General features: G+C 42.2%; 2 protein-coding genes across 2 annotated transcripts; both read right to left on the bottom strand.

The window, feature by feature from the left end:
• Nucleotides 1-17,185: 17,185 nt before the first annotated feature.
• Nucleotides 17,186-21,524, bottom strand: LOC310994748 (G-protein coupled receptor-associated protein LMBRD2B-like). Its single transcript, XM_083983552.1, has 6 exons — nt 21,432-21,524; nt 20,024-20,127; nt 19,859-19,905; nt 19,635-19,764; nt 19,436-19,559; nt 17,186-17,849 (listed from the first exon to the last, which is right to left on the bottom strand). The coding sequence occupies exons 1-6, from the start codon at nt 21,515-21,517 to the stop codon at nt 17,786-17,788; spliced, it is 555 nt and encodes a 184-aa protein (XP_083839678.1). The 5' UTR covers nt 21,518-21,524; the 3' UTR covers nt 17,186-17,785.
• Nucleotides 21,525-23,834: 2,310 nt separating this feature from the next.
• On the bottom strand, nt 23,835-25,295 carry LOC310994993 (uncharacterized protein; the record flags this gene model as incomplete). Its single annotated transcript, XM_083983923.1, has 2 exons — nt 25,058-25,295; nt 23,835-24,879 (listed from the first exon to the last, which is right to left on the bottom strand). Coding segments are annotated over exons 1-2 (1,281 nt in total), but the record flags the coding sequence as incomplete, so codon positions are not given.
• Nucleotides 25,296-25,568: the final 273 nt, after the last annotated feature.

Raw genomic sequence — 25,568 nt, 5'->3', positions numbered from 1 at the left:
CCAGACAGTAAAACAGGTGAAGGAAGCTGAGGAGGTTCTCAGTCTGAGTGTGTTGGATAATACACACTTCATTTGAATGAATAAAGAAATGTGTTATTTGTTTCATGTTTGTGCCAGATTGTCATTTGGTTTTTACAATAAAACAGTTCAAGTTTGTTTTGGTGGATTTTCTCTTCAGAAACAGCTGAAGAACCAAGAACAAGTTGTTTTCTGAATGTGGATTTTCTACTTAGTCCAATAAAAACTAGATTAGTTTATGTTGTGAAACTGGTCACAACAGGAAGGAGCTCCACCTGTAGGATCGTCTGTGGGCCACAGGGTGGCGCTGTAACACAGCTTCACATGGACCCATACATGTTACAGTAAAGAGTGTGAATAATGTTAGTGGTTCTGTTGAGTCTCTCTGAATCACAGTTTATATCAACAAGACAAAACCACATCAGACACTGATATCAATCAATAACCTTGTTACGGTAATCAATAATTGCTAATAATGTTCTGTATTAAATGTATGGATATACTGAGAGGACAGGACAGTTGTAAAAACAGCCATTATTATTCCAGAGATTGAGCTCTGACAGTGGTGATGACTGTTCTGCCTCCACGTTTGATGTTATCAATCAATCAATCAATCAATCAATCAATCAATCAATCAATCAATCAATCAATCAATCAATCAATCAATCAATCAAATTTTATTTATATAGCACCTTTCAAAGCAAATAAATGTCGTTCAAAGTGCTTTACATTTTGATTGAAAAAGTATATATAGTATATAATAAGTAAAACAAATAGAATGACTTGGGGGGCCTTCCCGGTTCATACAGTAAAAACATCTCTGAGATATAGTCTGGTGTAAGGCCATGGAGTGCTTTAAAAACTAATAAGAGAACTTTAAAATCAATATGGAAACAGGCAGCCAGTGAAAGGATTTTAAAATAGACGTAATGTGTGCTCTCCTTCTGGTCTGAGTGAGAACTCGTGCTGCAGAGGTTGAATTAGTTGCGGCTTGTTAACTGAATTTTTTTTTTTTTAACGTATATTTTTGGGGGCTTTTTATTGCTGTTTTCTTTTTAATCGATAGCACAGTCGAGAGAGAGACAGGAAATGGGGAGGCAGAGAGAGGGGGAATGACATGCAGGAAAGGGCTGCCCAATGCTGGATTCGAACCGGAGCCACCTGCAGTGAGGACTGTAGCCTCCGACTCTAGATACAGGGTAAATACAGGGGTTTCCCTCAGCTGGAGGTCACAGGGGCATTAAAGCATCTCAAGCTCCTCTCTCCCCCCTCACCTCCTGTGTCTATCCGCTTTTCCCAGCTCCAAACTATCATTATTACCTCTATCATTTATCATTACATCTTAAAAATCCTCTACTGGTCACATCTTTGAGGACAAAAAGCCTCTACAGATGTGCAGGTAAGAGAAGGTGCAGTGTTTGATGGAAACAGCCCGAAACGTCAGTGAAAAATATTTGGAGCATTTTTGTTGAATTGTTCAGTGTCAACACCTTCAATACTGAGTTAACAACAGTCTGACAACCAATCCACATTTCAGACCCTGACCCAAACAACTAGAGAAGTGCAGAAAATAACTTCAGTAAGAAACAATCACTCCCTGCTGGACTAAGATACGATGGACCTTCATTAAACCTTCATTAGACGCTGATGAACATCAGAGCTGGTAGTAACAGGGACAGTTACTGTGAGCTTCAGTCAGTAGCCTACGTTTACATGTAGAGCTTAAAGCAGAAGTAAGTGATATATTTGTGTTAATATAAGTCTTAAATAGTTATATCTTCCGACAGCAATCACTTACATAGAGTGTTTGGACTGAAACACGGGTCTGTCAGTCACTCTGCTCTGCTCTGGTCTGAGCCGAAAACTTTTCTCGTATCCTACAGTTTTTATCCAATGAGGAGAGAGAACGGCATGCAGGGCTGTGTGTGCAGCCAAGGGACGGCGTGAATGTGGCGACGTAGGGACGAGGACTGTTATGGTGCGTTCAAGGAAACTCGTATTTTTCCGACCGTGAAGTGGTACCAGTTCGATCTGGTACGAGTTCACGGGTCGGAAGTTACGAGTGGCCGTTATAGTGACTTTCACCGGTAAAACAGGTCGGAAAAACACGAGTGGGTTGCCTGGAACGCTACAAAGTCGTAAGTTGTGACTTGAAGCTGTAATTTACGATTTCAAAAGCCTGCCTCGAACGCAGCATTAGCCAAAACGACCGGACCACTCACTTCTGCTTTAATCGAGCTATGCTCAAAATTCGATTTTGGCGTCAAGTCGGACTTCTGTCCTTGTCTCAACATACATGCAACTGAAAAAACCGAATAACTGACGGGGTCCGCCCCCTCATGCGGTGTCACCCGTTGCTTCAGTGGGTTAATACGCCTCCTGTCCTGTTGACTTTTCTGTCACCTGGTAAAAAACTGAATATAAACAACTTATAAGCTTAATAATAAATTCTCAACTGCAGTTCCCGACCAGACGCGTCAGTCTGGGCTGGATGCGCGCTGAGAACAGGATACGGGCTTCCTCTCTCTCTCTCTCTCTCTTTTTTTTTTTTTAATAAAACACTCTTGCTGGTTACACTGTGTAAAATGCATTGACTCGGCGCTGATGTTGGGTTTTTTTCTTTACTTTGCCGGTGTTCAGGCGGCTTCTCTGCTCCACTTGGTGCCGTCTCTGCGGTTGTGGAGCATGCGCACATGCATTGTCCAGTTATACTCCGACTAAGGTGTATACATGACGGAGAAAATCGAATTCCAATCGCATTATCTGGGTGTCTTAATCGGAGTTCTCAACTCCGATTTCAGTCGGACTAAGGTGTTTACATGCACTTCAGTTGTCCAGTTCTAGTCGGATTAAGGCAATAATTCGGTTTTCTCAAGTGTCATGTCAACGTACAGAACAGATCTGATCTAAAGTCAGTCTGAGTTTCTGCTGATGAACATTAAAAAGCTCCATGACGTCTCTGACAGAAACAACGACACGAAGGAGGAAAGTCCTCCACAGATGAAGACTGGACAGTGATCAACAGGAAATAACTCATGTCTTTGTTTTTAAATGATCAAACTAAATATTGAGTTCCTCTCATGTTTCAGCTTCATTTTTATTTTATTTTATTAACCCCACCACCCCCTAATTTCTTTTTCTTTCTTTCTTTCTTTCTTTCTTTCTTTCTTTCTTTCTTTCTCGTTAATTTCTTTTCTTTTTTTCATTTTAAAAAAGAAAAAAGACAACAATCAGGTGGCATTAACATAAAAACCCATCAACATCACAAAAACATAGGGACGGACAAAATACAAACAAAAAAAACAACGAAAACAAACAAACAAAACAAAAAATTGTTATTGGTTGATCAAGATAGCTGATTCAGCACTGTGAATTTATCCATTACCAATGTGCCTTTAATGTTTGTATTTTGAAGTTACTTCAATAAAAAAAATTAAAATTCAGCGCCAAAAATAAAAATAAAATAATAATAATTTTAATTCACTCTACAACAACCAAAAAAGGAAATCAACAACAGGCACAAAACAAAAACATACAACACAATGAACTATATTGAAACTTCATCCCAAATTTTTGTTATTGCGAGGATTTCCCATCTTTTTTTCTCTGCACAATTTTTCTTGTTTTTTGGCAGTAGCACTTTCACCAGTGCAGTTGAACGACAAACAGAACATCAACAGAAAAAGACGGCATTGGGGCTGCACTGCACCGCACAAGTCGAGGTCGATTAAGGTAAAAACATACCTGCAACAAATCTACTGTCGGAGCAGCAAGGGTTTCCGTCTGAGCATTATATGAAAACATCAGACATGACATCCTGAACATGCCCGTGCCATATGACAAGGACAAGCTGAAGAACTTCTGCACTGCCACAAATCCATAACTACAAACAAACAACCTGATCAACAATAAAACCAAACCATAAAGAAGGACAAAAATGATAGAAAAAAAAGCAGCAACATCAGCCACAAACACAACAACAAAACAACAACATCAAACAACAACAACAACAAAAGACAATAAAGGTGAAGAAAAGGAAAAAAAAAAATGATAGAAAGAAAGTAAAAAACGGCCCTCCATTAGCCTACAATTATAACCATTTTAGGGTAAAGACCAACCTTCACCCTGGCTCAAGATTTCCCACCCACGTTCGAAGATTACACTTTGTTCTTTATTTCTGCTAATGTCCTTTTCGAGTGACCACTGAAATCTTAAGAATATTTAGAAACTTTCTAGATTCAGTTGTTGTCTTTTTGTAGCTCGAAAAATAAAAGATTTTCCAACCAAACTAATAATATTATTCAGGTATTTTCCTTCTGCACTGTCTCTTAAATCACCAAAAATTATAGTTAAAGGGCAACAATAGAAATTTAAACTGCCAGCCGAAAATAATTTTCCTACTTGATTCCAAAACATGTTTCAGCTTCATTACAGAAGGAGGATTAAAGTCAGTGTGATCTCACCTGTAGAGTCGTCTCCTGGTCACTCTGAGATCCTGAGGAGGAGGACGAGCAGAGAGGAGCCACTACTGTTTATATCAGGAGGAGTGTGGAGCCTCTGTGGTCACATGATCTCACTGAAATACCTGAAGAGACTTTCAACACAACAGGTGACATCAGGTAGCATCAGGACACTCCAAGATTGTAAAATCCTGCAGGGTCATAAACATTAACGAGACTAGATTAGTCTGTTTGATATCACATTGTTTTATTATTGTCCATGATAACACTGGAGTCAGACTGTTGGTTCTTTACTTTCATTTTCACTCTGAGATAAAGAACAGACTCAGAGTGAAGCTTGACCCATCAGGAGCTGAATGAACATGAATCTACATGTTGGAGTTGAGAAGAGTCAGGATGTGACCTCTGACCTCTGATGACACGTACCAACATTTACTCACTGGTTGCTCCTGGTTCTGCTGCTGTTTCAGACACTAACTGAAGTTCTGAGTGTTGTGTGTTTGTCCAGGACTTCCTGATGTTCCTGCTTTTCCCTACAAATGTGAGTTATTAAGAGGTTAAAGGTAGGGTCTGGAGTTTTGTTCGTTTGAGTTTGTAAACAAAATATTAACTCGGCCCCTCCTCTCGGGCTCAACTGTGTAGCCTCCTGCCTCTAACCGCAGCAGTTATGAGGACCACAAAGGAAAGGAAATGCTTTTTCTTTGCGGTCCTGACAGCTGCTGTTGAGAGAGAGAGACATGCTAAAACTCAGCAGCATCAGAGACAGCTAGTGCGGCTAGCAGCCCTGAGCCTCCTCTGCTGCGCGTAGCTTCTCCACCCAGAAACGTCCCTGTGCACAACAAAACAGAGCAATCATCTTTTTTTTCTTTTTTTACAGCAGCGATACCCAGGCGCGTCTCTCTCTTTTTTTTCTTTTCAGCATGCCTATCACCGGTTTGATGAGGGAGTGATGTTCTTAATCTCAACAACTCAACTATCAAGCCACAAACAAAACTGACACACATGATAAACAAACAGAACTATGCTGCAGTTTGTTTGTCAAGTTAACCTGTCACCTTCAGCACCACGGACAGCGTCGCGGATGAGCCGCGGAGCTGCATCTGTGAGCGTCTGGGCTCTGGGCTTATGGCCTGGGGCCTCATTTATCAAAACTGTAAGTAAGCAGTGTAAAACTACTGCTACTAAATGTTTTGCTTAGGCCTACGGAGAAAAGACACCCACAATATTTACACCTTTTTCAGATCTATCAAACTGTGCGTGCACAACTCTCCGCAATTTCTCTTTGATAAATCACACTGGACCCAAGAATGGTGCACACCATATTCCGCCCCCGGAACGCCTAGACACAACCATATGGTCCTCCAGACCCAACCTGTAAATTACAGCTGGATTAATGATTCACTCTAAACCTGAACTTGTTTTTCAATATCAGTCAACAACAAAACTAAACCATTGCTTTAGACTCTGCTGATGTTTATCAGTCAATGGACTGTTCAGGATTCACTGGCACTAAATGTCCAATCTAATCTGTGACTCTCACATCAGTTCATCTTTATAACTGATAGTGTCACAAAGTCCAGGGCTGAGATCCCCAAAGAGGAAACTCTAAAGATGGAGATGTGAGCACCTCCCACTGTTCCTCCCACTTTACAAATAGAGGCCCAGTTGAGGCCTTCCCCCTTTTCCTTTGTCTCCAGACTCTGTGTGTGTGTGCTGGTGGTGCTCACCTGAGTTTGCCATGCGTGTTTGACTTCATCTCATTGTAAGTAAATCTAAACTTATTTCAATGTATTAAGGCTAAGGTCAATGTCTAAGTTTCAAGTATTTTAACATGCCTAAGTTTAACGAGAATCATTTGGTTTGATGTGTTAATGGATGATGAACTTAAAAGATTGATTGATTGTATTCTAATTTAATAGTATTTCGTTATATGTATCAGGCATGAATTACTTTGTTTCCTTTCTTTCTTTCTTTGTTTAGAACCATGGCACTCGGTGACACCACCCCCTCAATTTAAACGACAAAACTAATAAACAGAGATTAAATACAAGCAACTTCTGTGTCCTGGTGGTTTGTGTGGCTCCAGTCTGAACCTTCACAACAAAATTGGTCCTTCGAGCCGGAGACTGAGCCACACTCCACATGTCCACAGTCTAGAGCAACTTAAAATGGCTGATTCAGCTGATTCAAAGGCTGTTGGCATTAACCCGGTTGATGGGCTGATCACTGATGAAGCGCAGGCTTCTCCTGAATTCACGGATGAACACCAAGGTGGACAAGACATAACCCAGCCTAACATGGATAAGGCTCCCCCTGTAATGTCTCAAACATCACCTCGGCCATCCTCATCCACTCAACACATAGAGCCTGCCCTTCCACCTGAACCATCAATTCCCCCTTTGCCATCAGCATCCTACACTATCCCTGAGAACCCACTCACAGAGCCCAGCGGCCAAGAGAGACCCAGGAGGCATAGACGCCCCCCTGACTATTACGGAGTCCATGTACTGCCACGACAAACATCTATAAAGTCCCATGGCCCACGCAGTGGTGCTTATAGTAAGACTGGCTCCAAGTCAGTTTCCAGTCTCCCCTCAGCCTCACGAATTAGTAGGTTTTCCAGAGGCAGCAGTACTTCAGTCTTAAGTGATCTCCAAGCCAGCCTCCTTGAGGAAAAGAAGAGGAGAGATGAGCTGGAGGAGTTGAAACGACAACAAAGGGAGGATGAGGAGCTTGATACAGAATGTGCATTGATAGACAAGGAAGCCAGAGATGCTCAGCAAAGACAACAGGAAGCCCAACAGAAGAGAGAGAAAGTTGTCAGAAAGGTTGCAACAAATCGACGCATCCGCATTAAGGAGCAAGAGCTTGAGGCAGCCCAGCTTGTTTCAAGTTTTATTAGAGAAAACCTCTTAGATGATCACCCTGCTCCAGCTTCTGCACCAACATCATCATCTCTTCATGACCATGTAGCTTCCACTTCCTTTTATGATCTCCCTCCCTCCAGAATATTCACTCCTGCCCCTGTAAACATGAGATATGCTGAGTCTCAAGCTGGTTCAACACCCCCACTATCACAAATTGGCTATTCCATTGCCCCTCAGTTTCATCCTAGGCAAGGCAAGGCAAGGCATCTTTATTTATATAGCGCATTTCATACCAAGGCAACTCAATGTGCTTTACATAAAGACAAAACATTTAAAAAAAAAGAAGCATAAGACAGAATAAAAACAAACAAAACAATAAAAACAGAGTTAAATGCAAGAGCAAATAAAAGTAAAATAAAAGAAACATTAAAAAAAAAAAAAAAAAAAAGCATAAGACAGAATAAAAACAAACACTATGCCTATGCTTCAGCCCTCGCAGCAAATCCTACCCCCTGTCCAGGTTCCCACCTCTACTGTCCAGTCATATATCCCCCCTCTGCCGGCTGACGCCATACTACCGTCCCTCTCTACCCACCATGTACCTGTAACTTTAAGCATGGTCCAAGCCCCTATTCAAATCCCATCTAGGCATGCACCTGTAGCTTTAAGCTCAGTCCAAGCCCCCAATCAATCTGCATCCATGCTTGGCCCTGTGCAGCCCACCTTCGCAGGGAGTTTACCACCTATGCAGATATCATCTCTGCCTCCACGTTCTGTGCACTCGCAACCCCCCAATGTTATGGATCTGGTCCTGGCCTCAGCCTATGGGATACCAAAGCCCTCACTCCCTGTGTTCAAGAGTGGTAGAGAAAGTGATTTTGCTCTGTTAAAAATGGCCTTAGATAACCTCCTTGACAACCATACCCATCTTACTGAGCAATTCAAATACCAGGTCCTCTTAGAACATCTTAAACACCCAGGAGCCCACAAATTGGCCAGATCTTGCATGCATGATATGAGACCATATTCTACTGCCCTTCAAGCGCTGCAGGAGAAGTATGGTCAACCAAGGCTATTAGTTCAGAGTGAGATTGGTTCAATATTGAATTCTCCTGTTATTCGTATTGGTGATGTTGAGGCCTTTGATGATTTCTCTCTCTCTATCCATGCTCTGGTGGGAATGTTGCTGACACTGGAGGGCCCTACAGGATCTGAATTAAGATGTGGCTCCCATGTGGATAAACTCCTCAGTAAACTCCCTGTACAGTACAGAGATGGATTCATTGAGCACTGTATTAACCGAGGCATTCTCACTGGACAGGCAACCAGAACTTATTCCCTCCTTGACCTCTCAACCTGGCTACAGTTGAAATCAAGGGCCAAACGCATATCAGAGAGAGCTGTGGAGTTTCACAAACAAGAAAAACAGCAGACTGGAAAACGCCAGCCCTCCAGACCAGTCTCCTCTGTCTACTTGTTGTCAACATCTGATGAGAATGGCACATCGAGAGCACACTCCAAGGAGAAGGTAACTGCCAATTCTACTATTAAACCTAAACCTTACTGTCCCTACTGTAACATTCGAGACCACTTCCTTGGCTCATGTGCAGAGTTTAAGAAACTCACAATGACTGACATTGAGAAATGGATCAGTGAGAAAGGGAGATGCACTAAATGTGGGAGAACACACAAAATGGATAAATGCACCTTGAAGAGGCCATGTAATGTATGTAAAGAGATTCACTTAACCATTCTCCATGATCTCCATATATCTAAATCGGCCACAGTGATGTTTGCATCTTCCCCCTCTGAGCTCCTCTATGTTGACCAACCTAATCGCTCTTGTAAAGTAATGCTGAAGGTTGTGAATGTACTCATACACAACGGGGATAAAACCCTTAAAACGCACGCAGTTCTTGATGATGGCGCAGATAGGTCCATTCTGCTCCCCCAAGCTGTCCAACGTTTGGGCCTCGCCACTCAGCCTGAAACCCTCTCCCTATGCACAGTAAGACATGATATAGTGCAATTGGATGGGGCATCTGTGTCCTTTGAAATTTCCCCCCTTAACCAGCCGAATGAAAGACATGTTATTAATCAAGCTTTCACGGCAGAGAACCTTGGGCTGTCTCAACACACGTACCCCCTGAAGCAGCTACAAGAGCAATATCACCATCTCGATGGTATCCCATTACAGCCTATTGACCATGCATGTCCCCTGGTTCTCATTGGCTCAGACTATGCCCATCTAATCACGGCCACAGAGGAGATACGGATGGGGCCCCCTGGTGGTCCACTGGCAGTGCACACCCGGCTTGGATGGGCTCTCCAAGGGCCAGCTAATGTAATACAAACCCAGCCAAATGTTTCCTTTGCTCTTACCTGCTTCAAAAGTGAACTACTCAGGAATGTGGAAAGGTTGTGGCAGATTGACACCTTGTCCTATGTGAATGAGAAGACAGCCACAAGATCAAAACAGGATAAATTGGCCCTTGACCTTCTCAATTCTAAGACGGTGAGAGTAAACATAGATGGTGTAATGCGCTATGCCACTCCATTGCTTAGAGCCCCTACTATGCCTGTCCTTAGAGCTCCAAAGGAAGCTGTCCTGCCCCGTCTCTGCGCCACAGAAAGACGCCTATCCAAGGATCCCAAACTGTCTGAGAAATACCAAGAGGAACTGGATAAGCTGGTGCAGTCTGGCTATGTTTGTCAAATCCCCAGTGAACAGATAGACCAACCTGAAGAGATCTGGTATTTCCCACATCACATTGTTGAACACAACAACAAACACAGGGTTGTATTTGACTGCTCCTTTGAGTATATGGGACAAACTTTGAACAGATGTCTTCTGCCTGGTCCAACACTCGGCCCCTCCCTGCTGGGAGTCCTCCTCAGATTTCGCCTACATCCCATCGCAATCTGTGGAGATATTAAAGGTATGTTCCACCAGGTGCGCCTTTTGAATGAAGACAAGTCTTTATTGCGTTTCATATGGAGAGGGATGCAGCTGGATCAGGAGCCAAGTGTGTATGAATGGCAAGTGTTGCCCTTTGGAACAACCTGTAGTCCATGCTGCGCCATCTATGCGGTCAACAGACATGTCCAAGATCACTGTAATGGAAATGAGGAGGTTCTCCACTCTGTCCAACAATGTTTTTATGTTGATAACTGCCTCCAAAGTTTCCCATTCCCTCACCAAGCCAAGTCACTCATTGAAAAGATGCGCCCTCTGCTGGCAACTGGTGGCTTTGACATCAGACAATGGGCTAGTAATGATCCAGCTGTCATACACCATCTTCCACCAGATGCAAAGTCCAAAACAAGCGAGTTGTGGCTCTCAGGAGATGGAGACCCCAAAGAACTGACATTAGGTCTCCAATGGAACTGCCTGACAGACATGCTGAGCTACAAAACTAAATCAATCACCTACCATCAACCTACAATGAGGAATATATACAGAGTGCTGGCAAGTCAATATGATCCTCTGGGCTATCTGACTCCCTTCATAACCCGAGCAAAGATCCTGGTTCAAGACCTATGGAAACAGGAAAGAGGATGGGATAACATCATCAAAACAGACAGCCTGTTGAAGCAATGGCAAGCATGGGAGCTGGAACTGAATAATCTCCCTGACATTCACTTCCCCCGCTGTTATCTACCCACCTGCATCAACTCGGCCACATCAGATTCCCAAATGCATGTGTTCTGCGACGCTTCAGAGCGCGTCTATGGCGCAGTCGCCTACCTTCGGGTTGAGGACAATGTGGAGAACATTCATGTCAGCTTCATCATGGCCAGGTCTCGCATAGCCCCTAAACGCCAGCTTTCCATCCCTCGTCTTGAACTGTGTGCAGCTCTAGCAGGTGCCCAGCTGGCTCATCTTCTCAGTGCTGAGCTCACTATTCCCCAACAGTCTGTGACACTCTGGACTGATTCAACAACAGTCTTGTCCTGGTTGACCTCTGACTCCTGCCGTTACAAGGTGTTTGTTGGAACCAGAATAGCCGAGATTCAGACCCTGACTGACACCAGGAGCTGGAGGTATGTTGACTCAAAGAATAACCCAGCTGATGATGTAACACGGGGTAAAACCCTCCTGGAGCTCTCTCAGCAACACAGATGGAGTCAAGGCCCCCCATTCCTCCTCTTAACTGCTGACTGCTGGCCAACCAGTCCACTTGTACCAGCTGAACCAGAACCAGTTGAGGAAATAAGGAAGTCAATGTTCTGTGGAACAATGATGTCAACTGGCATAAACCTTCCTGATTTTAAGAAGTATGGTAGCTGGGATGACTTAATAGAGGAAACAAAGACTATGCTTTATGGGGCGGCGGATCACAGTTCAAACATAGCCCAATGTTACATCGACTCAGAGAAGCACCTTCTGCAAAGAGCTCAATCAGAGTGTTTCCCCGAGGAGATAAACGCCCTTAAAGGTGAGAAATCTATTCCGAGGAATAGCAAACTACTCCCCCTGTCTCCTGAATATGACCGTGAACTCGGCCTAATCCGAGTGGGAGGCCGACTCCGAAGAGCAGAAACCCTTGACCACGACACCATTCACCCAATTGTCTTAGATCCCAGACATTATGTCACAAGACTCATTATTAAGCATTATGATGAAAAACTATTGCACCCAGGCCCTGAGCGCGTCCTGGGAGAAATGAGGCGGAGGTACTGGATTCTGCGTGGTCGTCAAGCCATTCGCCAGCATCAACATCAATGTCAAGACTGTCAGAAATGGAGAGCCAAACCAGTTATTCCCAAAATGGCCGATCTTCCTCCAGCCCGCCTTCGATTGTCAAAGCCCCCATTCTGGTCCACAGGCATGGACTGTTTTGGGCCTTTCACAGTAAAAATCGGCCGCCGCACAGAAAAAAGGTGGGGCATACTCTTTAAATGTTTAACAACACGCTGTGTACATCTTGAGCTACTTAACGGTATGGATGCAGATACATTTCTGATGGCCTTCAGAAGATTTGTCTCACGCAGGGGAAAACCCTTTGAACTCCTCTCTGATTGTGGAACAAATTTCAGAGCAGGAGAGACAGAGCTAAAAAATGCTTTCCAGGCTATGGCGTCGGATTTGAAGCAGAAACTAGCCCACACACAGGTGAGATTCCAATTCAATCCTCCATCTGCCCCCCATTTCGGTGGGAGCTGGGAACGTGAAATAAGATCAGTTAAAACAGCCCTCTATGTTGCATTGGGGAAGCAAACAACAACAGACACAGTCCTGCACACAGTACTGGTTGAAGTTGAAGGCATCCTTAATTCAAAGCCCCTTGGATACGTCTCCTCTGACCTTGCCGATCCAGATCCAGTAACACCAAATATGTTGCTCATGGGGCGGCTTGACTCCTCTCTTCCTCAGGCAATCTACTGCTCAAGTGAACTCCTTGGCCGAAGGACATGGCGGCACAGCCAGATCTTGGCAGATCGTTTCTGGACAACATTTATTCACTACTATCTCCCTACATTACAGATCAGACAAAAATGGAAGTCGGACAAGGACAACCTGGATTTAGGTCAGGTCGTACTAATTGTTGACCCCCAGTACCCACGAGCATCATGGCCAGTAGGAAGAATAACTGAAGTGTACCCTGGACAGGACGGTAAGGTTCGCAGTGCCAGGGTCAGGATGCAGGGAAGAGAATACGTACGACCAGTTGCTAGATTGATCCCACTTCCTGGGATCACAGATTGACGGAAATGTACGTATTTGCTGCACAAATCCGGGGGCGGCTGTCACAAAGTCCAGGGCTGAGATCCCCAAAGAGGAAACTCTAAAGATGGAGATGTGAGCACCTCCCACTGTTCCTCCCACTTTACAAATAGAGGCCCAGTTGAGGCCTTCCCCCTTTTCCTTTGTCTCCAGACTCTGTGTGTGTGTGCTGGTGGTGCTCACCTGAGTTTGCCATGCGTGTTTGACTTCATCTCATTGTAAGTAAATCTAAACTTATTTCAATGTATTAAGGCTAAGGTCAATGTCTAAGTTTCAAGTATTTTAACATGCCTAAGTTTAACGAGAATCATTTGGTTTGATGTGTTAATGGATGATGAACTTAAAAGATTGATTGATTGTATTCTAATTTAATAGTATTTCGTTATATGTATCAGGCATGAATTACTTTGTTTCCTTTCTTTCTTTCTTTGTTTAGAACCATGGCACTCGGTGACACCACCCCCTCAATTTAAACGACAAAACTAATAAACAGAGATTAAATACAAGCAACTTCTGTGTCCTGGTGGTTTGTGTGGCTCCAGTCTGAACCTTCACAACAGATAGAGTGAAAGGACAAAGTTGTTGATGATTTATACATTGAACAAACAACCTGATCCTGATGTGACCTCTGCTCCAGGTCAGAGGTCAGAGGTTCTGTTCTACTGAAGAAGACATTTTCCTGTGATTGACCTCAGCACCTGATCAGACACTGAGGTTTTAAAACTTTAAACTTTCTTGATCCTTTTATTTTGGTGGATGTTGAGGATCTGCAGCCTGACGTCTGACACATTTCAGAAGAAAGGATGTAGAGCTGTAATAACTGACACATCAACAATTAACATTAACCTGATCATTGAGTGGAATATGAAGTGATTTGGTGAAAATGTGAACAACAGTCTGGTAACATCTGTGCCTTTATTTTGACAGGACAGTGGAGAGAGACCCGAGGAACAACATACAGCACAGATCGTCTCTGTCAGGAACCGAACCAGCGATCACTGCTTCAGGCTATGACAACGTGGGTTGTGCTCTGACTTCCACTGGACCACCGAGCTCCCTCAGCCAACAGATGTTTTCAGACGATGAGTCATCCCTACTGTTTAGGTTACCGTATAAAAGGAGGAAAAGTAGGAAGAAGCTTCAGTAACAGGAACTAAAACTGCATCTGATCTGTGACTAGAACCAGTTATAAGACTCATTTTGACTGAGTCAGTGGACAGGTGATGGACAGATAATGGACTATGATATATTAGCAGAGGCGTTTTAATATTGTAGAGATGAGACAAGATTGATGAAATCTATGAACTGTGGCAGTCACATTAGTTTGTGTGAATGAAAAGTGAAGCTTCAGGTGTGCTGCTGAACAGAAGAGCAGTGCTGCCTCGGGGCTCTGTTTGTACAGAAATTACCATATTTACATCAATCGATAAATGTTTTACAATGAACCGATCAGTCTACATTGAATTTAATTTCATGTTTAATACAGCTCTGCAGAGCAGACCGGTGTAGATACTGGATGTGCCTCAGGCTGCTAGATCACAGACTCTGCCGTGAAGGTGGTGTCGTAAATCAACACGCTTACCTTGCATTGGAGTACTCCCTGTGGGAAAAAAAAGTTTTAAACTTCATTCTGTGGTAAATTCAATGTTTTTTTGGTTTGGGTTTGTATTGAATTTCACTGGTGATCATATATGTTTTTTCTGTCTTGCTGTCACGTTAAACCGTGGATTTGACCATGTTCCCATTCATTTAGGTAGGTAGGGGTCTGGTCTCTTTGGGCTTTTGGAGGCATTGCCAAGATCGATGCCTATAAAGACTTTGGTAGTAGGTAGTTGTGTTTGTATTAGGTGTTTGGTGTTGTGTTCTGAAGGTTTTACTTTAAAGTGGTTTTGTGTGTTTTGCCGTCCATTACTATGTCTGGTTGGAGGCCACTCAGAAGCCGTTCAGTCATGACTGTGAAATCCTGCAGGCTCATAAACATTAATGAGACCAGATAACTCTACTAACTTTACTTTAATTTTCACTTCCTGATGTTTCTGCTGTTCCCTCCATATCTGAGTTGATAACAGTTACAGCTGCATTAATGATTCACTCTAAAGCTGAACTTTTGTTTCAATATCAGGCAATGAAAAAAACTAAACCACTGCTTTATGATGTTTATCAGTCAAAGGATTGTTCAGGATTCATCAGCACTAAATATTCAATCTAATCTGTGACTCTAACATCAGTTCATCTTTATCACAGACTGACAGTCAGAGTGAAAGGACAAAGTCGTTGATGATTTATACATTTAACAAACGACCTGATTCTGCTCCAGGTCATTGGTCACCAGAGGTCAGAGGTCACAGGTTCTGTTCTACTGAAGAAGACATTTTCCTGTGTGACACTGAGGTTTTGAAACTTTGAACTTCCTTAATCCTTTTATTTTGGTGGATGTTGAGGATCTGCAGCCTGACTTCTGACACATTTCAGAATAAAGGATATACGTAGATCTGCTATGAACTGACACATCAACAATAAACATCAACCGGATAATTTAGTGGAATATTAAGTGATTTGGTGAAAATGTGAACAACGGTCTGGTAACTTCTGTGCCTTTATTTTGACAGGACAGTGGAGCGAGACAGTAGGAACAGCATACAGCACAGACCGTCTCTACGGGTCATGGCTCCTGTTCCAGTGTAGAGGTCAAAGGTCATCAAACAGGACCAGGCTTCTGCAGCTGTGAAAACTTTATTGACACGACACCGACAGCAGAGGAAACACAGTAGATCATTTCAGCCAATCACGGGCCTAGAGTTGGTGGTGACATCACAACCACAATAAATACTTAACATGACATCACAAACTTCATCAGTACAATCATCAGAGCAGGAGGGGGGGGGGGGGTCGTTAATATAATAGAAAAGAGATATGATACATATGTACAGAGGAGTGAGAGGGACGAAGGTCGACAGTCAGTGATGATCAGCTGAACCTGCCAGCAGCAACTCTTCATCTACACCGGAGCTAACGCTAACTGCTAATGCTAACTGCTAACAGCTAATGCTAACTGCTAACAGCTAATGCTAACAGCTAATTCTAACTGTTAACAGCTAACCATGTTTACAGGAACTCACCTGTGCTGCTTCCTGTTTCATTAACTTCAAATCAACCAGAGTCACAGGTGAGTCCATGACATTATTCGCATCATCATCATCATCATCATCATCATCATCATTATCATCATGTGTTACATCACTATCACTAATTACAGTTATTAAAGGAATAGTTCAACATTTTGTCAAATTATCCTACCATAATCCCTAGTTGTAGCAGTAGGTTCATCACCTTTGATTATCAGTGCATGTTGTTTTAATCATGTAACGTTACAAGACAGAGTTGTTTTAGAGGCAAATGCAGCCGGAACTACATTCCACACACGGCTGCTGGGTGGAGGGATTTCAAAAGTAATACAGAGTATTCGCTTTATGTGTCATAATGTTACATAATGTTACATGATTATTTCATAGCGTGGTGAATGTGCAAGTCACAACTAGGGATGCACATTTTGAAAAAAAATTCTGACCGATAACCGACACTCATTAACCGTTAACCGATAAGATTAAGAGATTTTTTTTTTTTCGTTAAATACACACGTGCGCTGCGACGGCTGGTCAGCGCCACATGTCACATCCACTGTGCTCTGTCTCAGCTGATGGTGCTCAGATCGTCCAATGCAGAACTGTTACATTTATTGACTGACCTTCCTTCACGGGGGCTGCTGCACATACTGTCAGTCCTCCTGTGTAACTTTTTGCTGCGAAATATGACTGAAGGCACGTGGAAGTCAGCATGTGTCGACACGCCCCCATGAGTTGAGGACATAAGGAGCTAATAATATTTAAAAAAAATAACCAATAGTATTAATCGGTCAAAGTTCTTGTTATCGGTTAAACAGTTGAACATGTGCATCCCTAGTCACAACTTGTCCACCAGAGCGTTGTGGAGGTGTTGGATTGTGTATTTGATGAGTTTGATGAGGGACAGACAGGGGACCTGTACCGTTCACTGAGCAGCTCACGTCTCTGCCCTGCCGATCTCAAAACAACATGCACCGGTCATTAAAGGTGATGAACCTACTGCTATGACTGTAGGGATTATGGTGAGAGGAGGATCTGACTAAATGTTGAACTATCCCTTTAAATGTGCTGCTGTTTCTTCATTCGTTATTTTTTAAAAGTCGTTATCTAGACGGGTTGTTGATCACATGACCTCGGCCTTCAGGGTGTCATGTGAGGATTCCCAGCCTGAACTGTTCATGAACATTCAGTCCAGGTGTTTTTGTCCACTGGCCCTCTGACATCACACAGGTGTGACAGACCATAATCATCATCATCATCATCATCATCATCATCATCTTCATCATCATCATCATCATCCTCATCCTCATCCTCATGACTTAAATAAACCCACAACAATAGAAACATAAATAGAGGAGATGGTCTCCATGAGGGGGAGGGGCCTCCTGTGCAGCTCGGTTCAAGTTCAGCAGGACGATCAGGAGCAACAGTGTTTATGAGGCGTCGAGCTCCGGGTGACAGGTGAGACTGTTGGTGCAATGCATGCTGGGAGCTGAAGGGGAAGGGGGGCGGGGCTTCACTCCCTGCAAGTGGAGGAGGAGACGCCGATCTTCATCTTCATCTTCTTCTAATTCTCGTCTCTTCACCTCGTCAGACGTCGTCGAATATCCTGCTGCGAGACGACGACATGGACAGATACCGTCCCCCTGTGTGTCTGCAGGACAACACACACACACACACACACACACACACACACACACACACACACACACACACACACACACACACACACACACACACACACACACACGGGCGAGATTAAAGGACAATTCCAGTCAAATTCAATGTTTTAGGTGTAACAGAATGAATCTGCAGATTTTCTTTTTAATGTCTCCTGTTCTGCAGTAGTTCTGTCTGTCCTTGCGTTGAAATGACAGTGTCTAATGGGAGCGGACCGATCTTAGGCTGTTTACATCCCACAAAACCGCTATTTTTTTCACAGACAACGTCAGGCGGCTTCAAACATACACCGAGGGGTTTTTTGTCTTCAAGAAAGACGACATGTTTGTAAACTGAGCTGTAATACAAAGTCTCACGTAAGAGTCAAGTTGAGGCTCAGTGTGTTTACAGGTAGAATGAAGCTCCTGTTTCTTTTATCAACAGAGGAATATCAACTCAGAGCCACGACGTTTAACCGGTTATTGTTTATTCTACCTGTAAACATACTGAGCACGCCAACTTGACTCTCGCATGAGACTTTTAGAGATATTGTAGAGAACTTTCTCCAAAAACATTTAAACATTTGTAGAAAAAAATGGTATAAATTCTCAAAAACAAAAAAACAAAACTAGAAGTGGTAAAATTTCTTAAAGAAAAAACGTAAAAATATTTCTAGAAAAAAGTGCTAACATTTCTAAAAGAAAAAAAAGTTACACATTTTCTAGAAAATAGTGGTCAAATTTCTCCGAAAAAAATTCTAGAAGAAAAAGTGCAAATATCTAAAAGAAAAAAAAAGTTAAACATTTTCTCGAAAAAAGTGGTCAAATTTCTCAAAAAAAAAATCTAGAAAAAGTAGTAAAATTTCTAAAAGAAATAAAAAGGAGTTAAACATTTTCTAGAAGAAACTGGTACAATTTCTCAAAAGAAAATAATTCTAGAAAATAAGTGCTAAAATTTCTAAAAGAAAAAAAAGTTACAAATGTTCTAGAAAAAGGTGGTCAATTTTTTCGGAAAAAAAAATTCTAGAAGAAAAAGTGGTAAAAATGTCTAAAAGAATTTTTTTTTTTAACTTTTCTAGAAAAAAAAGGGGTCAAATTTATCGAAAAAAAATCTAGAAAAAATGGTCCAATTTCTTGAAAAAAAATCTAGAAAAAATGGTCAAATTTCTAAAAGAAAAAAAGAGTTAAACATTTTCTAGAAGAAACTGGTACAATTTCTCAAAAGAAAAAAATTCTAGAAAATAAGTGCTAAAATTTCTAAAAGAAAAAAAAGTTACAAATTTTCTAGAAAAAAGTGGTCAATTTTCTCGTAAAAAAAAATTCTAGAAGAAAAAGTGGTAAAAATGTGTAAAAGAATTTTTTTTTTAAAACTTTTCTAGAAAAAAAGTGGTCAAATTTCTCGGAAAAAAAATCTAGAAAAAATGGTCAAATTTCTCGAAAAAAAATCTAGAAAAAATGGTCAAATTTCTAAAAGAAAAAAAGAGTTAAACATTTTCTAGAAGAAACTGGTACAATTTCTCAAAAAAAAAGAAAGCGGTAAATAAATTTGTCAAAAAACTTCAAAACTTCAAGGACCGCTCACCGCGCCTCGGGGGGGTCGGGGTCGTCCGTCAGAGCGTCGGCGTTGAAGTCCAGCGGCTCGGCGTCCTGCAGCAGCTCGATGCAGTCTCTCTCCGCTCGGCCGCCCGTCCGAGAGTATTTGGCCTCTGTGGATCAGACGCAGCCGCTCAGAACAACGGTCAGAGGTCAAAGGTCAGAGGTCAAAGGTCAACGGGACTCACGTCTGCTGCCGCCGCCGCCGCCGCCGCTGGGGGTCACGGTGTCCGAGTAACTCGTCTCCTTCATCTCGTGGCTGCTGCGATTCCGGGTGGAAAACTCCTCCCTCTGGTTTCCATAGCGCTCCTTCCACTCCTGTAAGGACATGGACGACATCATCATGCGGTTTCCATGACGTTTCCATGGTTAACACTTGGCATCAAAGAGGAAGAAGAAGAGAGAAACTCACCCTACGTCTGTTCTCTCCGTCCTCGATCCTCTGCCTCTTCCTCTTCTCTGGAAAAACAGTCACAGATTGATTGATTGATTGATTGATTGATTGATTGATTGACGATTATTGATCGTGATTGGCAGCTTCAACGTTCCTGCTCCCGCTGTAAAAACGAGCGCTCACCTCGTCGGATCAGCTCCTTCCCTTCGTCGATCAGGTCGGACGTCATCTCGTTGTCACCCATGAACTGCTGGAAGCCCAGAAGGTTCAGGCAGCGAGTGCCCAGACTGAAGAGAAAGCACAGGAATATCACAGGAATGAGGTCGGAATATCCTGGGAATAAAGTCGGAATAACAGTGGAATATGGTCGTAATATATTATATTATATAATAAAATAAAGCGGGAATAACACAAGAGTACGATGGGAACAGCATGGGAATTAAGTCAGATTGTAATAACCGGAATATCGTGGAAATTCAGTCAGAAAATCGTCGGAAGAAGGTCAGATACCACGAGAATATAGTTGGAATATCAACGGGATGAAGTTGGAATATCACGGGAATAAGGTCAGAATGTACAGTAATGAAGTTGGAGTATCACCATCATCAGAAAATCATGGGAATAAGGTTGGAATACCACGAGAATATGGTCGGAATATCAGGGGGATAGAGTTGGAATATCACGGAAATAAAGTCAGAACATCTCGAGAATAAGGTAGAAATATCACAGGAAAACGGTCTGAATTTCACGGCAATAAAGTCGGAATATCACAAGAATGTGGTTGGAATATCCCCGGAATAAAGTTAGAATATCACTGCAATAAAGTCAGAATGTTGTGTAAATAAAGTCGGAATATAGTCCGGATATTTTGGGAATAAAGTTGGAATATGGGAATGAGGTGGGAATATCATGGAAATACATTTGGAGGGTCAGGGGAATATGGTTGGAATATCACAGGAATAAAGGCAGAACATCAGGGGATTAAAGTCGGAATACTGTGGGAATATGGTTGGAATATCAGGGAGAGTAAGGTAGAAATTTCATGGTAAAACAGTATGAATATCACGGCAAAGTCGAAACATCATGGTAATATGGTAGGAATATTATGGGAATAAAGCAGAATATCATGGCAATACGGCCAGAATATAATGGTAATATGTTTCAGAATAAGAGGGAATATATGTAGTTGGAGTATCATCAAAGTAAAGTTGAAATATTACAGAAATTAAGTTGGAATGTCATGGAAATACATTTGGAATATTAGGGGAATATGGTCAGAATATCACAGGAATAAAGTCGAAATATTACGGGAATAAAGTTGGAATATCACGGGAATATGTTCAAAATAACATGAGCATAAAGTTGGAGTATTATGGGAGTAAGGTTGAAATATCACAGGAGCATAGTAATAATACTGTAATATCACAAGGATAAAGCTGGAATATCACGGGGGTATCGATGGCAATAAAACTGTAAAGGGAATAAAGTCAAGCAGAATATTCCAGCTGCAAAATTCAGAGCTTCCTGGTGAATCCTGTTCACGTTCTTGTTTATCTCCTGTATATTCCAGTGACGGAGGAGAGAGTCTCACCTGAAGTAGGTGGCGATGCACAGGATGACGATCAGCATCGGGTAGTAGATGTAGAAGCCGTTGGCGATGAAGGAGATCACATGCATCGATCCCATGATCTGGAATCAATTAAAGTGAGTGAGAAAAGTGTGTTAAAGGGATATTTCACCCAATATTGAAATTTCACTCATTATCTACTCACCCTCATGTGGACTAAGGGCTGGGAGAAGTTTCAGAGTCCTCCGTGGCTTCTCTGAGTTACAGGGGGTCTCGGCGTAGCAGTGCATGTCCATATAACGGTTGCAAATGGATACCAACTGTCTTCGTAACAAAAAGACACACCAAAAAACATCCAAATACCTCCATGCTGCTCGTATGTAATGTCCGTCTTGTATTGAAGCCCCGAAATGCGGACAATTTCGCATTTCGGGGCTTCAATAGTCCCCTGTCCCTCATCAAACTCATCAAATATCCACACACATCAAAACATCATTCATCTATTAAAAGCTAAATGGATTTTTAAAACACTTTTAGTCACAATGTTAGAGGTATCAGGGATGTTTGCAATGCTAATTATATAATGAAAAGTTATAATCATTAGTTATTTGCTCAATTGACATTTGACATTTGCCTTATATTGATCTTCTTAGTGTCTACATACAGTGCACAATATATTTTCTATACCTTGTGTTTTTCTTGTGTGTAATTTGATTGACAGACAGCACTTTGATGAGCTCCAGCTGTTTTAATCTGCTCCTGATATAAAGTTGACTGTAAATGTAGAGACTAAGTTCAATGTTTGTGTGTAACCACTGTGTGTGTAGTTGAAGCAGCTGAGAGTCGATTGTTGACGAGTGTGAGCAGAGCTGTTTCCTGAACAAAGTGAAGCTGACCTGAGTTCAGTAGAGTGAGCTCAGTCCACACAGCATCAGCCTTTCAGTCCTGTAGTGTTGGCTCCACCTAGTGCTCACTACACAAACCAGCAGATACACACTGGATGAGAGTTGGTGATGAAGCTGGGATTGAACATGAGCTCTGATGGTGGAGTGTGTTTCTCTGCTCAGTCACAATAAAGTCCAAGTGTTTGAGGAACAAAGACAAACAGACATTTATTGACTAAAGTTGAGCAGAAGCTTCAACAGAGTGAAGAAGCAGCTGATGATCCAGTGAAGACTCTGATCAAACTCATTTCATCAAGCTCAGCTTTTATTCAGGATTCACAGAAAACTGCATCAATCAGGACACAACTTCATGTTCAGTAACACAACAGAGTCACTTCACTCCAATATGGCTGCTTCACTGATACACTCCAACACTAAAGTGTGTGTCAGCTCCTCTGGTCAAGGTGATTCTAATGATCTTCATCCATCAGCTCAGTGACATGTTACTGTCCCACCACCACTTCACTGACTCTGTCAACATGAGCAGCATCACAATAAACCAACAATTAATAAAACAACAACCACAGAGCAGACTAACATCAGGGAGGGAGGGGCTGCTGTACTCAGCATCAAACACCAGGGGGCGTCACCACCACATTCACAACATCAGATTATAATGAGCTTCGTTAATGAGCTGTAGTTTTATATAATAACTGTATTTTACATGTTTAAACAGAAAAAATTAGATTCAATGGTTCCGTTAATGAACATCTCATCACACATAATTATTACTTGTCTTACATTACAAATCATTTGTTTCATAATTTTTCAACTTTTAGTGTTTTTTTTTTGTTATTTTGACTGTTAAAGTTAAAATTAAAATTGATGTTCAGAAACTAGAGCACTTCATTGATTGATTGATTGATTGATTGATTACTCCTTTACCAACATGATGACTAAGGAGTTTACACCTCAAGTGTTCTTCTTCTCACCTTTATTTTATTTTAAATGCTTTACAGACTTTATCATAAGCGTACTCTATCCCACTGAGGCTTCTTTCATCCACTCGACGTTTCATCTTCTCCAGTTTCTGGATCTTCTCTGTGTCTCCTTTCTCCTTCATCTTCTCAATCAGGAAGTCCAAGTGGACATGAGTGGACGTTGAATCCACATTCAGGGCGATCTGATCCAGTCTGATCAGATGGTTGTAGACCTCTTCAAGACACTGATCTTTTTTGACCGTCAGCTCTTTCATTTCCTTCTCTAGATTCTCCAGGAGACTCGACTTCTTCTCACTTTCAGTTTTGTTCTGTTCATACTTGTCTTTCATGTCTTGTAGGGTCTTCTCAACTTTTTTTATCTTGTTGACGTAGATCTTTTCTTCTTTCACATGATCTGATACAGGACACTTGTCGGTACAAACAGTGCAGTGTCCTCTTCTCATCACCGCACAGTGACTGGGATACCAGGCTAAGGTGCATGGGTAGTGACAGTTCTCTTTACACTTTTCACACGTAATAGCTCCATTATAAAATGCCCCCCACATCCCTCCTTCAATGTTTTCTTTCGCTCTGTAGGCCTCATCAACTTCTACAGTGAACTTCTCATTCCTCTCCATCTCCTCTTCATGTTTCTTCAGAGCTTCTTTCATCTGTCTGACCTGTCTCTGTTTCTGTTCAATGAACTCAACTCTCTCCTGCAGGTTCTGGATACAGGCTTTCAGTCTGATGTGTTCATTCAACACATCCTTAGTTTTCTCCAGTTTTTGAGGTGCAGTTTTTTCCAGGAAGTTTTTAAACTGACTAATTCCTCTCATTGACACTTTATCAGCTTCTTCCAGATCTTCTCTCTCCTCTGTCCGGTCTTCATGTTGGCAGTTATCAAACAGGAAGTAAACAGGTTGATTCTTCTCATCTCTGGCACATTTAATCTTTGCAGCATCGAGAGCTTCTAGAACATTTTTCGGTTTCCTTCCAGTTGAGTGTGTGATGAGAGCGACGATGTTCTTCTCCATGTCATTTCCAAACAGAGACGTCACAGAATTGAAGATGTACATCAGTCGGTCACTCAGTCGATTCACTGTCGCCTTCATCACCAGACCCACTGCACTGAGTTCATCAACTCCTTCTACTGAGCTGAACAAGTCCAATAATCTGTGACTAACATTGAGGTCACGCTCTATGTCTGTGGTGTCTCCAAATCCAGGAGTATCAATGATGGTCAGAGAGAAGGGCAGAGTTTGACCTTTAAAACCAAAGATCTCGTACACGACCACATCTGATGTCTGACTCTCAGTCTGACTTCTCTTCTCATCCTCTACGATCTGAAACCAGATGTCGTCTTCAAACTTCACTCCCATGGCGTAGTTGACCAGAGCGTTGATCAGAGTAGATTTTCCTGTTCCTGTTTCACCAACCAATAAGATGGTTTTGTTCACTTTGTCCAGGTTCTTCTTACCAACAGTCTTCCTGGTCAGAGTTCCTATCTTCACTTCATTTGGTTTCAGCTGGTACAGAGCAGGAGATCCTGAATGGATCAAAGTACTCTTGGAGATGATGTCCTTGTATTTCTCAGAGACGTTACTGATCCTGTGGAGAAATGTAGAATAATGTTAAAACCACAGAAAAAAAGGTGACAGGTCAAAGGTGACAGGTGTTCTTGTCCTTGTTCTGTCCCTGATGTGAAGTCTCCTCAGTTTCCTGAGTAGTTTGTTGTGTCACTGTTACTTTCAGTCACTGTGTGTTGTTGCTGCCTGGTGTTACTCACGTTGCCATGGTGATTCCTGGTGCAGAGCTCCACGCGGTGAAGGTGAAACAGGTGTGATGGTGTCTGGACTTTGGTCTCTGCATCAGATTAAAAACAATCAGTGAAAGCTGAACAACAGACTGGTTCATCAGTGAGGAAAGAACAGGACAGAAGAAAATGGAGCGGACCAACTCCCAGTTCCATGTGAAGCTGTTTTCAGACCTGGAGCTGCTCTGATCTGGTCTCAGCCAGTTCATCAGTAAACTGTGTTTCCTCTCAGAGAAAAGACCAGACAGTAAAACAGGTGAAGGAAGCTGAGGAGGTTCTCAGTCTGAGTGTGTTGGATAATACACACTTCATTTGAATGAATAAAGAAATGTGTTGTTGTTTCAGGTTTGTGTCACAAACAGTCGGTGTCAGATTCTCATTTGGTTTTTACAATGAAACAGTTCAAGTTTGTTTTGGTGGATTTTCTCTTCAGAAACAGCTGAAGAACAAAGAATAAGTCGTTTTCTGACTTTAACTACGAGAT

Source organism: Trachurus trachurus (assembly GCF_905171665.1).
Source record: "Trachurus trachurus genome assembly, chromosome: 12".
In the NCBI taxonomy this organism is placed as follows: domain Eukaryota; kingdom Metazoa; phylum Chordata; class Actinopteri; order Carangiformes; family Carangidae; genus Trachurus; species Trachurus trachurus.
Note: the sequence above shows the minus strand (reverse complement) of the source record. Positions and strands in the feature narration are given on the sequence as shown.

Bases quoted from the DNA above. Each gene is read 5' to 3' on its own strand.
- LOC310994748 (XM_083983552.1), bottom strand. From the start codon at position 21,517: ATGCATGTGATCTCCTTCATCGCCAACGGCTTCTACATCTACTACCCG. The intron at 19,906-20,023 runs GTGAGCGCTCGT...CTGTTTTTCCAG, and splicing joins GAAGGAGCTGATCCGACGAG to AGAAGAGGAAGAGGCAGAGG. The intron at 17,850-19,435 runs GTGAGCGGTCCT...GTTGTCCTGCAG, and splicing joins CCCGACCCCCCCGAGGCGCG to ACACACAGGGGGACGGTATC.